This window comes from Phyllostomus hastatus, unplaced genomic scaffold, assembly GCF_019186645.2.
Source record: "Phyllostomus hastatus isolate PE091 unplaced genomic scaffold, TTU_PhHast_1.1 phas_contig_29, whole genome shotgun sequence".
NCBI lineage: Eukaryota > Metazoa > Chordata > Mammalia > Chiroptera > Phyllostomidae > Phyllostomus > Phyllostomus hastatus.
Window position 1 is genome coordinate 46052883 of NW_025333835.1, and position 16595 is coordinate 46069477.

Consider the following 16595-nt stretch of genomic DNA (forward strand, 5'->3'; position numbering starts at 1 on the left):
TACCCAGTTTCCCCGCGCCCCCACAGCGTTTGGTGGTGTCTCTACCTTTCATTTTAGCAATTCTGATAGAACTGTAGCAGTATCTCACTGTGGGCTTTTTTTAAATCCCCGCCGGAGGACACGCTCGCTGCCTCGTGGAGAGGGGAAGGAAGAAAAGTGGAAGGGAAACATCATCGTGAGAGAGAAACATCATTCGGTTGCCTCCTACGTGCCCCGTCAGGGAACGAGCCCCCAACCTGAGTGTGTGCCCTGACCCACAGGAGTCGAACCCACAGTCTTCAGTTTTACACGGCAATGCTCCATCCAACGGAGCCACGCCTGCCAGGGCTCGCTGTGGTTTTAATCTGCCTACCCCTGATGGCGAGTATCTTTCCACGTGTGTGTTTGCCGTCTTTTTATCTTCTTCAGTGAACTGTCTCTTCATGTCCTTGGCCCATGTTCTGATGGCATAGTTTGCTTTTTTACTGTTAGGTTTGAAGATTTGTGTGTACTAGGTACTATCCTTTGCCAGATACGTACTTTGCAAATGTTTTTATCCACTCTTTTCATCCTCTTAATCCGTTCATTTTTAAAGCAGGTATTTTTCATCTCTGTGAAGTCCAGTTGTCGTTTTTTCCTTGGGTGGCATGTGCTTTCGTGTCAAGTCTGAGAACTCGCTACCCAGCCCCATCCCTCCCACTGTTTTTCTGTAGTTTTCTAAAATTACAATAGTTTTAGAATTATGTTTCTGATCCATTTTTAGCTATTTTTGTACAAGGTGTGAGACTTGGTCACGGTGTTGGTCTGTTTTGACTGTGGGTGTTCAGTTGCTCCGGCACAGTTCACTGAAGAGCTGTCTTTTTCCCACCGGGTTGGGATTGCACCTCGGTCGGACCGGCGGGGCACACTCGTGTGGGCCTCCGGCTCCCGGTTCTCCGCGCCGTCTCCCTGATCTCCCTGATCTCCGTGTGCACCACTCGTCGGCCTTGTCTCACAGCCTCCACTGCTGTCAGTGTATAGTAATTCTCGCCGCTCTTTCCTTCTATAAATTTGAAAATAATCTTGTTTGTGTTTTCCCACTTTTTCCTTCTTTATATTTGAGGGTAAATCTTGTTTGTATTTAGTGAAACTCTTGCTGGAATTTTGATAGGAATTATATTAAAGCTGTATATCAATTTGGGAGAATTGATATCTTTACTATATAGCATCTTTGCATCCATGAAGATGGTTTGCCTTTCCATTGTATTTATATATTATTTGATTTATTTTATTAGTATTATGTAGTTTTTAGTGCACGCTTTACACATACTTTCTTAGATTTACACGTAACCGTTTCTCTTTTTTAGTGACTTAGCATTACATTTTACTTTCAGTTTCCTTGTATTTATTGCTGGCATATAGATGTACAAGTGATATTTGTATGTTTGTCTTGCGACCTATCACCTTACTAAATTCAACCATTAGTTCTAAGAGTTTTTAATCGATTTTTGTGATTTCCTACATAGACAATCTTGTCATCTGCAAACGGGCCATTTTACTTCTCCCTTTTATCTGCATTCCTTTCAGTGCCCCCGCCTGCCTTAGTGCATTGGCTTAGACCCCAGCGCCGTGCTGAGCAGGGGTGGGGGCACAGGCCCCGGGTTCGGGGGGAAGCACGGGGCCGCGCCCCTTTAGCTGTGGTTTTAGCCGTATGTGTACAGTTGCTTTCACTTGGTTGAGGGAGTTGCCCTTTACTCCTTTTTTTCTGAAGATTTTTTTTTCATCATAAATAGCCTTTGCATTTTGTCTTTCTAAATTGATTAACTATGATTATGTAGTTTTTCTTCTTTGGCTGTTAATATGGTAGATGATACTGGTTAATTTTCCAATATAGAACTAGCCTTCCATCCCTAGAATAAGCTCCACTTGGTCATCATGTAAAAATTTTCATTAAATATTCTTGTATTCTATTTACCAATAGCTTGTTAAGGACTTCTGTGTCTATTTATAAGGGATGTTTGTATTTTTTTCCTATGTATATTGTCTTTAACTTTTGTAGTGATATGACACTAGCTATAAAATTGATTAAGAAATGTTTCCTTTTCCTGTGTTTTTTAGAAGAAATCATGTATAATTTTGGTTAATTCTTCTTTAAATGTTTGATACAATTTTCCAGTGAAACTCTCTGGACCTGGAGTTTTCTCTGTTTTCTCTGGCGGGGTGCAGCTTAAATAATGTTGTGAGCTCCCTTCGTAGTGACCCCGTCGGCTTCATGTCGAGTGAGCCGTGGTGGGTGCGCTCAGGGCTCGGTCCGCGTTCTCCGAGCCGCCAGGCACGTGGAGTCTTTCGCAGCGTCGGCCTCCCGCACTGCGCGGTCTTCGGGGCCTGCGGCGGTGGGCCCTGCGTTGCTCCTGATGTTGATCACCCGTGTGTCATCCTTTTGTCTCCATCACTTTTATTGATCTTGCTAAAGAACTAGCTCTTTGCTCTATTGATTTTGTCTATTGTTTTTCTGTTTCTGATTTCATTGATTTCTACTATTATCTCCTTCTTCTTGCACTCTTCTTTATCTGTGTTCTTAAAAGTGGGAGTTTAGATGATTGATTTGAGCTGTGTTATCTTTTCTGTTGTATGCGTTTAGTACTATAAACCCTGTTGGTACAGTTTTAGCTGTGCCCCACAAATTCTGATATTTTCATTGCATTTTTCTTCAGCTCAATGTATTGTTTTCCTTTGAGAGTTATTTTATGACTCATGGCCAAATGAGAAGTGTGTTGCTTTAATTTCCAAGTGTTTGGAGGTTTTCCTGTTGTCTCTCTACGGTTGATTTCCATTTTTATCCCATTTTTGGAGAAGAGGGCACCGCATGATGTCAGTTTGTTAGAATGTGTCAGGTTTGCGTTACGGTCCAGGACATGGTCTCTCCCAGTCTCTCCGTGTTGCACAGGCAGGTGAAAGCATTGTGTAAAGCACTGTGCACTCTGCTGTTGTCGGTTAGGCTGGTCTGAAATGCTGGTTCCTTGTGGTGTGCCCTTCTGAGTCTTTGCTGGTGCTTTCCGTGTGTGTGTGCGTGTGTGTGTGTGTCCACCCATCCTCTGGTTGCATATTTGTCTGTTTCTCCTTTCCCTCCTCTCGGCTTTCGCCTGGCACCCTCCGTAGCTCCATCGTTCGGTGCACACGCATTTAGGGTTGGCATCTTCCTAGTAAGCTGAGCCTTCTCTCATTAGATAAGGCCTTTCTTTGTCCCTAGTAATTTTATTTTCTCTGATGTACAGGTTTATCTGAGGTTAATTTCCTCAGGTTAATGTTTGATATATGTGTTTTATCCTTTTATCTTCACTCTACTCATATTGTTAAATTTGTAGTGGATTTCTTATAGAAGGCATTCTTTCTGAAGCATTATTTTTCTCTTGTGTTTGTTCTCCTCCCCTTTTTTATGTATTGTCTTTTGTTGCCTTCCTGTGGGTTACTTGAACGTTTTTTGGATTTCAATTCTGATTTAGCCATTATGATCATTTTGTTTTGTTTTTAGCATTGTAATGTGTTTATTTGAATATTTTATAAAGAAATCAGAAGTTGAAGTGATAATCTTTTTGTAAACTTAGTTGGTAATTATATTGAAGCACTTATTGTTACTTTAATTAGAATTAAGTCACTTTATTTTAAAGAAATAAATCAGACACCCTTTGTACATAAAATGGATGCTTACTGCTTGATGCCAGAGTAAGTGGAGATGCACAACCCAGTCTGATTCCCGGGACGGCCGTGGAACAGAAGAGACCGGGGTTGGGGGGGGGGGGCGCTCCGCTACCGGCGTCACGAGGAAGAGCAAGTGCGGTTTCTTGGCAGAGGGAGAAAAAGAGGCTAGTTGTTGCTTAAGTTTAAAAAAGTAGGTCATATCAACAAAGTTTAAGCAAACACATAACTTTAATAAGTTGCTTTTCAAGAATCAATAAAAAGAATCAATAAAATTATTCACAATTCAGTGTTCAACAAAATTTTGGAAATGGTTCTGTTTACATATTCAGCTGTAATTGATGTGTAACACTGTACTGGCTTCGGAAGTGCAGTATAGCGATTAGGTATTTGTTGCAAAATGATCACGATAAATCTAGTTAACATCCAGCCCCGCACATAGTTACAAAAATTTTACTTTTTGTAATGAGAACATTTGCGATCTCTCAGCACCTCTCAGACACAGAATGCAGTATTGCCAACCACGCTCCACACTCCCGCTGCCGCAGCCCGGCCTGGTCTCTGTGCCCGTGGGTGCGAGGTCTTGGTTGATGGTTTTATTTGTTTGTTTTCTGTTTCTTTTGCTTTGCTTTAGATTTTACTCGTAAGTGAAATCATACGGTATCTGTCATTCTCTCTCTCCCTTGTTTGCTTAGCATCGTGCTGCCCTTAAAGTCCACCGCTGTGGCTGCAAATGGCAAGGTCTCTCTTTTGTGTCTGTATAGGGTTCCACTGTGTGTGTGTGTGTGTGTGTGTGTGCGTGCACGCACACACGCGCATTTAAAAAGAGGTGATGTTACATGTACAGATACATGATGCTACTGAGCAGGGGGGTGCACCTGCGTTTTTAGTATTTTCATTTTCTTCAGATAAATACCCAGAAGTGGAATTGCCGGATCATATTGTAGTTCTATTTTTTTAATTTTTAAGGAGTCTCCACGCTGCTTTCCACAGGGGCCGCACCCGTCTGCATTCCCACCAGCAGTGCACGAGGGTCCCCTTTCCCCACGGCCTCGCCAGCACTCGTCACTTGGAGCCTTTCTGACGAGGACGTCACGGCTGGAGTGCGGAGGTGCCGCGGCGTGGCTTTGGCGCCGAGCGCCTGCCCCTGCCCCCGCCGGCGTCTGTGTGTCTCCTGTCCGGGCAGCCTGTTCGTTCCCCCATCGGACTGTTAGGGGTCTGTCTGTCTGTTTCCACTACTGAGTTGTGTGACTGTGTAATGTATATTCTGGACATTAACCTCTTACCAGATATATTATTTGCCCATATGTTCTCCCATTCAGCAGGCTGTCTTTTTATTTTGTTGCTGGTTTCCTTTGCTGTGCAGAAGCTTTTTAGTTCAGTATAGTCCCACTTCTTTATTTCTGCTTCTGTTGCCTATTCTTTTGTTTTCAAATCTGAAAAAAAATGATTATAGAAGGCCAATGTCAAGGAGCTTACACCACCTGTATTTCCCCCCAGGAGTTGTGGTATATATTGGGTCTTAGCCTCTGATCCACTTTAGTTGCTTTTTGTGCGCAGTGTCAGGCCGCGGCCCAGCTCCGCGCCTGTGCCGGCCGGGGCTGAGCGGTTTTCCCAGCACCACTCACTGCAGGGGCCGGCCCGCTGAAGACCCCTGGCTCCGTTGTGCAGTGACTGACCGTGTGTGTGTGGCTGTATTGCTGGGCTCTCCTTCCCGTTTCACTGACCCGGGTGTCTGCTTTTGTGCCAGGACTGTACTCTCTTGGTGACTGTGGCCTTGTGATACCGTTCGGCATTGGGCAGTGGGATGCGTCCCGCGGTGCGCTTCCGTCCCGAGACTGCTGCGGCCACTGCTTGTTTTCTCTGTGTGTGCGTGTGGCTCCATCACACTCGTGTGCCGGCTTGTTTATTCTGCTTCCGCAAACCCGCCCCTGGAATCCTGACAGAGATTCCACTGAATCTGTAAATTGCTTGGTATTTGGACATTTTAACAATATCAGTTCTTCTAATCCATGAGCACGGAATATATTTCCATTTATTAGTGTCCTCTCCAATTCCTTTCATCATTATGTAGTTTTCATTTTCCAGGTGCTTCGCCTCCTTGGTTAAATGTATTCCCAGCTGTGTCCCAGGTTCCCTTGCCATCTGACAGCCGAGGGCGCCTGCGAGACCTCCCCCCGGCCGGGGCGGGAGGCCGGAGGGTGACTTGCTTTCCGAAGGGCCGCCTTCTGCCCCTTCGCCGGCACAGAGGGCCCGCGCTGTTCCCTGTCGCTGTTCCTCAAAGACATCCGAAGAGGACTTTTGCTTTTATGAAAAAGGCTGTTACCATACTAGTGTAGGTCTTCTGTAAAACCAAGTGACTTCACACAGACTTTCAGGAAGTGGCGGTGCCTGTATCCTTCCCGATGCAACTGTAAACGGGATCATTTTAGTTTCTCTTTCTGTTTGTTAGCTGAGTTTTTAGTACCTCTGTCTGTACAGCTCTCCGCGGCTGCCCTGATTACTGCATGGATGTTACACAGCTTCTCACAGCCTGTGGGAGTGTCCTTTTCCCCGTCCAAGCGAAGGGCAGCAAGCTCGCCTTCCTCTGCGTCCCCTCCACCGCCCTCGTTTGCACCCGCCTGAAACACCATTGCCTCTGCAGACCTGGAAGCACCACGCTGCACCTCCTGCCTCCACGGGGAAACGTAACACAGGGCGCTCGCGAGGAGAAGGAAGGCTTGTTATGTTTACTCATGCTTTGCGTCCTGTGCTCTCCCTTCCACCTGATGTTTCAGTGTTCCTTCTTGCATCGCTTCCCTGGTGTTCATGGGCTGCCTGCCGGTGGGGCTCCCCGGGGAGAGCCGGTGCACCGCTCTCTTCCTCCTCCCTCACCTCCGCGCTCTCCCGCCCCCTGCCCCTTCCCCTTCGGGCGGGACGCGGTGGGGGTCTGTGCGTCCTGGGCCGACAGCCCCTCCCCCCGCGCCGAGCACTGGCCCCGCTGGAGCACTGGCCCCCGCTGGCGCCGGCGCCGGAACCCCAGCCTGCGCGGGCCGGGCGCTGTCCTGCCGATGGGCTTCCCCCGCTGCGGAGCGCCTTCCCTCTCTGGCTGCCTTTGTAGGTTTCCTGTGTCCTCAGTGTCGGGAGTTTAATTACGATGTGCGCTGGCACGGGTTTCTTCGAGTTTATTATGTTTGGAATTGTCAACGTCTTAAATCTGTACATGGATGTTCTTGTTTTTGTTTTTCAGGTTTTTTGTTTTGTTTTGACAGATTTGGGAAGTATTCAGCCATTGTTTTTTCAAGTACAAGTTCAGGCCTGCCCTTTCCCATCTCCCTCCAGGACTCCACAACGCAAATGTTAGACGTTATAATCCATCTGTGTCCGTGAGGTTCTTGGTTCAGTTTTTTAGCCTATTTTCCCCCCATTGTTCACACTGGGGAATTTCTATTGTTCTGTCTTAAAGTTAACTAATCCTTTTTTGGTCCCATCCCCCCCCCCATTCTGTTGTTGAGCCGTCTCCTGAGCTTTTTAATTTGCTTGTTTTATGTGTCATTTGTAACATTTTAATTGGGCACCTCTGTTACATTTTTTTTTCAGAGCTATTTTGTTTCTTTGCTGAGACCTTCTGGTTTTTTCATTGTTTCAAGCTTGTTCACAATTGCTCATGAACTATTGTTTGTCCTGGCTAGTTTAAAATCCTTGTCAGAAAATTCTAACTTTCCTGTCTTATCATCATTGGCCTCTGTTGATGATCTGTCTACACACTACGGGGGTGGCCAGAAAGTTCGTTCGGGTTTTTCTGTATGCTCACTCTAGTAGCACTTAGTTGTCTTTAAGTTCATTTGAAACAATTTAGTTAGATTGTATTGTGACAGCTGTCATATCTGCGTGCATTTAAAAAACCTTATCAAAATGGATGGATTTTCATATAGTCATTTTAATATTGAAGATGAAAGGAAATATGCAACATTTTTGGCATACGCTGAATTATTTTGAGGTAAAAATGCAACTGAAATACAAAAAATATTTGTGTGGTGTATGGAGAAGGTGCTGTGACTAATTGAAAGTATCTAAAATGATTTGCCAAGTATCGTGCTGGAGATTCCTCTCCGGACGGTGCCCCACAGTCGGGCAGACCAGCTGAAGGTGACAGCGATCAAATCAAGACATGAACTGAGAACCACCAGTGTTCTGCCATGCGGGAGTTGGCCCACATACTCAAAACATCCACATCAAGACTGAAAGCCATCTGTACAAGCTTGGTTATGTTGGTCCCTTTGATGTCCGGGCTCCACGGAAGCTAAGAAAGGAGACCCTTTTTGACCGTATTTCCACATGTGATTTTCTACTTAAATGTAATGAAAACATTCTATTTTAAAACAAATTGTGACAGGCGATGAAAAGTGGACACTCGGCAACACTGTGGAACGGCAGAGCCCGCGGGGCAGCGAAAGGAGCCACCGCCCACCGCCCCAAAGGCCGGCCCCGTGCAGACGGGCGGAGGGTGCGCGCGCGCGCGCGGAGGGCGGGAGGGGACCGCTCCACCGCGAGCTCCTTCCGGAAAGCTGAACCAGTCGTTGCAGCCAGTGCTGCGCCCGATCAGACCAGATGAAAGCAGTTCTTGACACAAAAGCGTCCGGAACTAGTCAACAGAAAACGCAGAATCTCCCTCCAGGATACGGCAAGGCGGCGTGATTCTCTGATGACGCGACAACCACCGTCACAGCGTGGCTGGGAAGTTCCGATTCATCCGCCGTGCTCGCCAGACACTGCACCCTCAGATTTCCATTTATTTCGGTCTTTACAAAATTCCGTTAATGGAAAAAATTTCAATTCCCTGGAGGACTGCAAAGGCACCCGGAACAGTTTCTTTGCTCAAAAAGATAAAGTTTTGGGAAGGTGGGAGTATGAAGTTGCCCGAAAGATGGCAGAAGGTGGTGGAACAAAATGGCGAATGTGTTGTTCAACAAAGCTGTTACTGGAAATGAAGACTGTGTCATGTAGTTCTACCTAAAAAACCAAGGGAACTCTGTGGCCACATCGGCCCCGTTCCTGGTGTCAGGAGTCTGAGGTTGGAACCTGGGCCGCTCCGAGACCCGCTCTGTCTGACTCGTATCTCCTCCTTTATCGGCCTCCCAGCCTGCTCTGACACCGCGGCGTCGGGAGGAGGGGCATCCGCGCTCCTCCACCGCCGCGCTCGCCGCCTCCCCTCGGGGCACACCCAGGGAGTGGGCGGCCCCTCCCCACCACCACCGGCAGGGTGGGCGTTCCAGCCCCGCACCGCCGTGCTGGGCGGAGGCGGAGGCGGAGGGGTACCGCATGGCTGTTGGTCGGGAAGAGAGTCTTGAGTCTGCCTCCTTGGCCGGCGCCCAGCAGGGCTGGGGGAGGAGGCCGCACGCCTGTTCTGTGCGGGTGGAAACTCAGGCCCGTGGAAACACACGGGCTCCACTGATTGCTCAGCAGGCAGTAAGGGGCGCGCCCAGTCTCCAGCCAGCAGAAACGAGAGTCCTGGGCCCTTGCGTCCCCGCTCCGACCCCAGACCCCTGGGCCCTTGCGTCCCCGCTCCGACCCCAGACCCCCGTCGCTGCTCTGCAGGGCGGCGGGTCGCAGTTTCTCTGTGGGGTTGGCAAGACTAGGGAAGTTGTCGTCAGAAGTGTTCTCCCCTCCCCCGTTTCCCTTCCTGAGGTCTTCGGGTACAGGGACAGGCTTTGGTTGGGCTGCTTTCTTGTTTCTGTCTTGTCTGCACCCGCGGGCCTGTTTGGCTTCCCTCGACGTCCAGGGTGCACACGGTGAAAAGATGCCCCAAGGAACTGACCACTGCGCTGTCCCTTAGGCCCCCAGGGCCAGTTGGCGTCTGCTGTCCACCTTTCGGTCTCGTTGTCTTGCACGTACTGGCCTGTGTTTTACATGCAATGCCCAAGTTTCTTGAGCTGCACGCAGTGGGAGGAGTAGGGGAAAGTACGTCTCTGGCCAGAAATGGGAGAAAATGTTAGACCTCCGGTCTCTCCCAGCAGATTCAGTGACAAAATTTTAACATGCACTTGAGAATCTGCAGGGCAAGATTTCAGCACGGCTTTCCATAAACCACTGGGAGAAGTCTGTGTTTGTAAGGATAGAAATCATCCTATTTTAAATTGATAACAGAGTTTCATTGCTTGTAACAATTATTTGTCAGGTGATCATAATTTTGACCAAAATGCAGTAATTATAATTGCAATGTTTAGAAAAACAAGTATATGGAAATATATTACGAACACATACAACTGTAATGCTCTTTACATATCCCTTACGTTATGTTTTTACAATTACGTTATAGAAAACAAAATTATATAGCCATGAAACTGGAAAGGTTTTTCAAAAGTACTGTTCTCAATGACTAGACGTGTCTGGAGACTTTCAAGGTAAAAAATCGCTCTAATTAATCTAGCGACTGTTTGAAAACAGCTCGCGCACCCAGCACGCCGGAGCCCGGAGACGAGCCAGCGCACACAGCCCGCCTCAGGGAGGCGCCGTGCCCCCCTCGCCGCAGCCAGGACTCACATCTCCTCCCAACGCGTTCGCTGTGTTTTTATGAACAGTGCTGCTCAGGAAAATGAGAATATTGTCTTCTGAATGTATTACCCCAAATACTATAGATAGAAAAAAGAGTCCTCAAGTCTGGGCATTTGCCACCAGTGATTATAGAAATTAGCTCGGAGAAACAGCGAGGCTGTGAAAGGTCCCACTGATCTCCCCGGAGCCTGCTGCCGCGCGTTCTGACGGAGCCCGCGGCTCTGTCACCCTGGTGTCGAGTGCCGCGCGGTCAGACGGGCCCCGCGTGGCCGTGGTGGCTAATGGTTCACATTAGCTGAGGCTGTACAATCATCCGAGGACTCTGTTAGCATCAGGACCATAATTTACCGAGACAATTACCACATACTGGAATTTTTTTGCAGCCCTAATTCAGTATTATTAATAATGGATAAAATTGCACTTTTCTCAGGTTGCTGTGGGCAGCAGGGAATTATTTCAATGAATATTTCAGCACATTATTTTAATCATCGTTCCACCAAATCCAAGTGGGCAATATTTTATAGCTCCTAGTTCCGTCTGCTAAGAAACCGAGGCCATTAAATGGCTCACTGTTTGTGGAGAGGTCTGCGCGTGATTTACAAGCCTCGTTAAAAACAGTGTGAAAGAATGCAAACTGCCATTAATACTTGTAATTTGATGCTGCATTTGGTACTAAACTCCCCGTGTTAAATGTTGTTTTAGTAGAAGGACGAACGTGAAAAAGAAAGCAGAACTGAGTGCTATGATGCCCAAAATCAGAGAATGTCACTATTTCAGTTTGGTTCCTTTGGAAGCATACGGTATAGATACAATCGTAACAGACACATATCTGAAAAATTACCTTAATTTTCCAGTGAGACCACAGGCATACTTAATTCTGCAGGGAAAACGCCAGTCCAGCCCTGCCTCGTTAGGAAGGGTGGTGACCGTGTCCTCCTTTCCCTTTCTCAGCCAGCTGCACGACTTCTGGCGGTTGGACTACTGGGAAGACGACCTGCGGCGGAGGAGGCGGTTCGTGCGCAATGCCTTCGGCTCCACGCACGCGGAGGCCCTGCTCAAGGCCGCCATCGAGTACGGTCAGTACCCCCGCCCCCTGCCCCCTGCCCCCTGCCCCCCGCCCCCGCCCCCCACGTCGGGACAGCGCCCCTCTGTGGGCTGATGAGGCCTTTCCTTCCCGGCATTGCAAGTGCTCATGGCCGAGGGCCTAACGTCCAGCTCTTGCTTGGGGTGTTTTTGAGCCTTCAGCATCTTTCTAAGAGATGGGGAGACGCAGCGTAGTCAGTTGTTGCCCGGCATGCTTCTCATGCAGCCGGAAACAGGCGGGGGGGGGGGGGGGAATCAGCTGCCTCGTCGGTGTCTTTGGAGCTTTGCTGACCAGCCCCAAAGGTGAAAAAAATACATGCTGTTGGTGATTACGTACTCACACGTACACATTTGACACGTTCGTGTCTGTGCCCGCGCACACATAGGTATGCTGTGTGCATGCACATGTGTGCTGTTTGTATACATACATGTACATGCACATGTTTGTATTGAACGGACACAGCTGTCTTGTTAATAATCTCATTGCATGGCATTCTCTATTTTAATTCTATTCTATTTTATTCTTTTCAGTAAAAAAAAATAAGTAAGTAAAATAAATCCTGCTACAAAAATGTTCCTTTAAGGCCCAGCCCTCCAGAGAATTGAAAGTAAAGTTTGAGAAGGAGTATCCAACATTAGAGACATTGTCAACAGTAGCAGAATCTGCCCTGAATAGCCCTTCATAAATAAATAGTGCAACGAATAGTAAAGAGCAGACTTTTTTGTGGTTTACTAAAAAATGCTGCTACTTTGATTGCTGTCCACCAAAAAAAATGCATAGCAGTATTTTGACTATTTACACATTTTTAAATGCTCTTAACAAGTTAAGTTTGACCAGATCAGAATTTTAAAAACCATATACACTTGGAAAAACTTAATGAATAATGTCTATATATTTTTCTTATTTACTTTTGTTCTTACAATTACTTGTGTTTCTATGTTAATTTTCATTTGAGAGTAATAAGTGAGCCAAGTGTTTTAAAATGTATCATAGTTTATAACCTATAAGACCATTCATGTTCTTGATGGGTTGAATTGAGGAAATATTTAATTCTAGTGAAAAAAATGTGCAAAGCTTTTAAAATTTGTTGTGCAAATAGTATGTGAATTGATGTAACTTAGTAAGGCTCAAAATATAATTGAGTAAATACATGAAGATTTCATGCGAAACTATTATACCTAAAATTATAACGATACAGTAAAAGTAACTACAGGGCTGACATACTAGAAAAATTATAATTGATGCTTACTACAAGGGGTTTCTTTAATGACCTCAGAAGGTCACCTAAGGATTTTAGCACCTAAGGACTGAGTACCAACTTAAAATGAGCTATTATTTTTGTGCCCTTAAAAGAGGGCCTTAGAAGTACCTGCTTAGAGTGGCATGCTTCATAACATGAACCTGAAATTGTTAAAACTTGACTGCACATGCACAATTTAGACCTTTTCAGTGATTCACCTTGAACTCGTCTCATTTGAATTAGAAACATCTGGGGAGAGTTCGAGGTCACGGTGACACAGAAGTGATGTTATTGGTGACCGCGATTGGCCACAGCTGTACTCCCCGAGGGTCCGTGTGACACCATGCAGGCAGCACCCTGCAGGCGCCTTCAGAAAGGGCCTGCCGGGGAAATGCTTACTTTGGTTTTCTGTGAAAGTGGGTACTGTGTGTGTTTAATTTGTAAAGTAGCTCTATTATTAAACCGACGTCAAAGCCTACCAGAAAGATGTTTTAAAATATTTAGCCATAAATTCTTTTAGGACTGATAGTCATACTTAGGTATCATAGTCACTATAGTTAATGAACCTAAACTAAAAAATAATACTCTAGTTTTGAAATAAATAAAAAATGTAGGTGACACTGAACATACTCTGCGTGTAGCCTAAGTGTATTTTAGAATGTGTAGTGGTTTGTGAATTTTACATGCTGCATCACCAGCATTATCAGCACGTATCCCTCTTGAGTACCGAGTTCTTTGATAAATGCGAAGAGGAGAACGTGCCTATTTTCTTCACATCTAAGACAAAGGCCACGTGCACCCTAAAAAGTGTTCAGGAAGGCTGCCTCCTCCTTGGGCAGAGCGCCCCTGCCTTGCCCCCAGGGGCCAGGTTTGGGGGTGGGGGTGAGGGAGCACCGGCCTGCTCCCCCCAGAACCAGTGCTCGCGTGCACTGGCTCCTGCAGACGTGGGTGAGCCTGCAGATGGTGGGGGGGGCTTCAAGAACAAATGGAAATGCAGCTTATTCCTTCCTCTGTATTAAATAGTTGCAGTATTTCCATTTCCCTGTAAATTTCGTCTGGAAAATAAGGCATGAAGTACACAGAAACTGCAGTACCCTGTCTTTGGTCAGAAATGTTTTTATGTTCATGTACATCTTGGCAAAAATGTTTTAGACGCAAATAAATATTTTATGAATGGAGCTTTCACCGTGGCCAGAAGTTGGGTCGGTGATCAGAGTCTGGGAACCCCGCAGTGGCGCAGGCCGAGGGGTGACCGAGAGCCGTTTCAGGCGCGCCCCCCCCACGGTCACCGAAGCGGTCTCCCGCCCAGCCCGTCTGTCGCGAGCGTCCCAGACGGGACGCAGTTGAGCCTGAGTTAGCAGACTCAGTGCTTGGGTGCTCAAGTCACACCATTTTCCCTGAAATTCAGACATTTTAGATTAAATTGTGGCTGAACTTTCACGTGACAGACGGGTATAGTTAGCCGTGATTTGGGGTTCCTGACGCATTCTCGTCGGGTGGTTTATTTTCAGCACAAAACAAATACATTGGCAGTGCTTTCTTCTAAAGGAGCAAGTAATCCGAATTGGACGTATTTTAAAGGAGACATAGGACAATAATTTTATTTCATGTTTACTTCAATCTCATTATTAAAACTTTTGGTTGACCTTTTCGGTTGGAAAGCATCCTTAACGCTGATGGAGTTTTTCATGCTTCTTAGTAATACTAATGAGTTGAATAATTTATGAGGTTGTCATGTGCACAAGATTTGGTGTGATTTGATATACTTTCAGCCTCTGGTGTTGAAATGTGATTAATAAAAACCTAGAGGCATGTAATTTCTTCCTGGTGTTTAACGTTCCAATGTGGTATGTATTGAGTGGGTTATTTAGGTGTTCTCTAGTAGTAAAATCTCATGCAAGTGCAACTTTAATTGATTACCAGGAATTTTATGGACAGTAGCAATGGGAGAGTATAAAGAAAATATTTTAAAACTCATGAATTCACCTTCTGACCTCCAAGGTTTTATTTTTCCTTCAGGGAAAATTAGCTGATAAGGAAGTGATTGAACAAGGAGGGTTTGTGTGTATATTACTTGTGTGTTTCATTAGAACCTACACAGTTTGACTTCCGGTGCCTTTCTGGAGCTTAGCGGTCGTGCTGGGGAAGAGTAGTGCGGAACCTCACTCGGTGTGCTCGTCTCCGGCGACCGTCACTTCTGCTCAGGACCCTCTCCCTTCCGTAGAGTCACAGGGGGGCGGCGTTTCGTCAACGCCCCAGCCTGCAGCTCCCCACGCCCGTGACCAGAGACGAGGCCTTAGACAGGCCTGATCAAGCGCCCCAGAAGCGGGCAGGCGGCTCAGCGGGGGGAGCACGGCGCAGAGATGACAAAGTTAATCAGTCATTTCTTCGGCAGTAAGTAATTAGATGTGCTGAGGGCTGCAAATGAGACCGTCCTTGGGTTCCTCGGAGAGGCGTCTGCTTCGCACCTGGTTTATCTAAGCTTGGGAAGCCGCCTGGGTTTGACCTTGATGCGTGGGAAGCAGCTCTGCAGCGAGCCCGGGATTGCACCGGTTGCAGCGGCGGCTGCGCTGTGTGGCCCGCAGTCTTGGAGAGGTGCGGAGAGCCCTCGGGGCGGGGGGGCACGGAGGCCGCGGCGCAGCGTTGGGGAAGGCGCGCCGTGTGGCCCGGCTCCATTCCCGCTGACCTCAGCGTCTGAGGAGTCCACAGTTGGGTTTGGGAAAGGCGACTTGATTCTTTAGCCTAATAACCTAGTGTTGGTGTTACACAGGAATCCCAGGAAGCGTCTTCCCATCTGGTCATTGACAAGTCCATTTTAGCTGGCGCGTTACTGATCGAATCTCCGTATCTGTAATGCACAGGTCACGTGAGTGTGGTTAAAACAGCTTTTCGAGGTGTTGGCGGTGTGCACTTTTTGAGAGGGAAGGGGAGGAGGACAAGCGGGGATTGCTGTCTCGGCGCGCCCCGGTGCCAGGGCCCCGTCGCCGCCTTGTCTGCGTCCTGTCGTTTCACAGCCCTTCAGAGTAGCTGGCACAGACCAGACAGTGCTAAGCCACAAAAATGACTCTGCGTAGCATTTTCGTATCGGCAGCTGCGTGACCAGCTCTCGTGGTTTCCTGTGGACGCGTCAGACTGCAGGCGCTGAGCAGATCGGGAGGAACTGAGTGGCTTTGTTCACTGAAAACTGCTCGTCGACTCTCTCGCCTGCCACGCACGCGCTTGGTGCTGGGCTCCCCGCGATGGAGACACAGCCTCTGCCTTGTAACAGCGCGCAGTTGAGTCGGGCTTCCCGTGGGGCTTCCACGGTGCTCAGGACGGCCCGGAACAACAACAGCAGCGCAGCGCCAGCCCCGCGTTGGCGGTGGGTGCCGCGGTTAAAAAGCCCTGCTCTGGTGGAGAGCCATAAACGTTCGTCACGGAGGCAGTCTGTGCTTCTTGGAGGAGCGCGGGACCGACGTGGCCGGCTCGGGGCCCAGCGAGCCGGTCGGAGCACCTCCCCGAGCAGCTGCTCCTGGCCGTCTGCAGAGAAGCCCGGGGCTGCCCGATGCGCAGGGCGGGCCGCGGCAGTGACAGGGTCACCAGGGCACAGGCGCACAGAGGCCTGGCCTGCCCCTGTGCGGCCTCCAAGGCTTGCCCTCGGCGACGGGTCCCTTTGGGAAGGCCTCAGAGTGTGTCTGGATCATAGGTGTTGCGTGTCCCTGAGTCCAGTGTGGGCAGGGCTTACGCAGGGCGGGACAGCAGGGGGCTTACAGGTCCCGCAGGAAAAACCACACAGTGGGTAATGAGCAGTGAGCGAGGACAATAGTGTGTTGCACGTGCTCACAACTGTACACCTCCGTCTTCTCCCGCCTGCATCTCCTGTTTCACTTAGAGCATCCGCATCAGCACGGTCCCTGTGCTCCAGTTCTGTTTCTGCTTCTCTGGGGACTCCTCGGTTGCACGCCATACACCTGGCGTTTTACCCACGCCCATGCGTCCTTTCCAGTAGCTGAAAGAAGGATGCAGTCTCTCTGGCACAGGTCTAGAAGGATGGATGGGGTTTTCCGATTCTGAAGTACGTTTTTTAAGTCTGCTTTATTCCAC

At 48.0% G+C, this 16595-nt stretch overlaps 1 protein-coding gene across 7 annotated transcripts in view; it reads left to right on the plus strand.

The window, feature by feature from the left end:
* The window catches only part of NBEA (neurobeachin), a 446461-nt gene that overhangs the window by 253121 nt on the left and 176745 nt on the right, over positions 1 to 16595 (plus strand). For all 7 annotated transcript variants that reach the window (XM_045839137.1, XM_045839139.1, XM_045839138.1 and 4 more), the window contains one exon: positions 11140 to 11264. In XM_045839137.1, coding sequence (XP_045695093.1) covers positions 11140 to 11264 — 125 coding nt within the window. The remainder of the gene's footprint in view (positions 1 to 11139; positions 11265 to 16595) is intronic.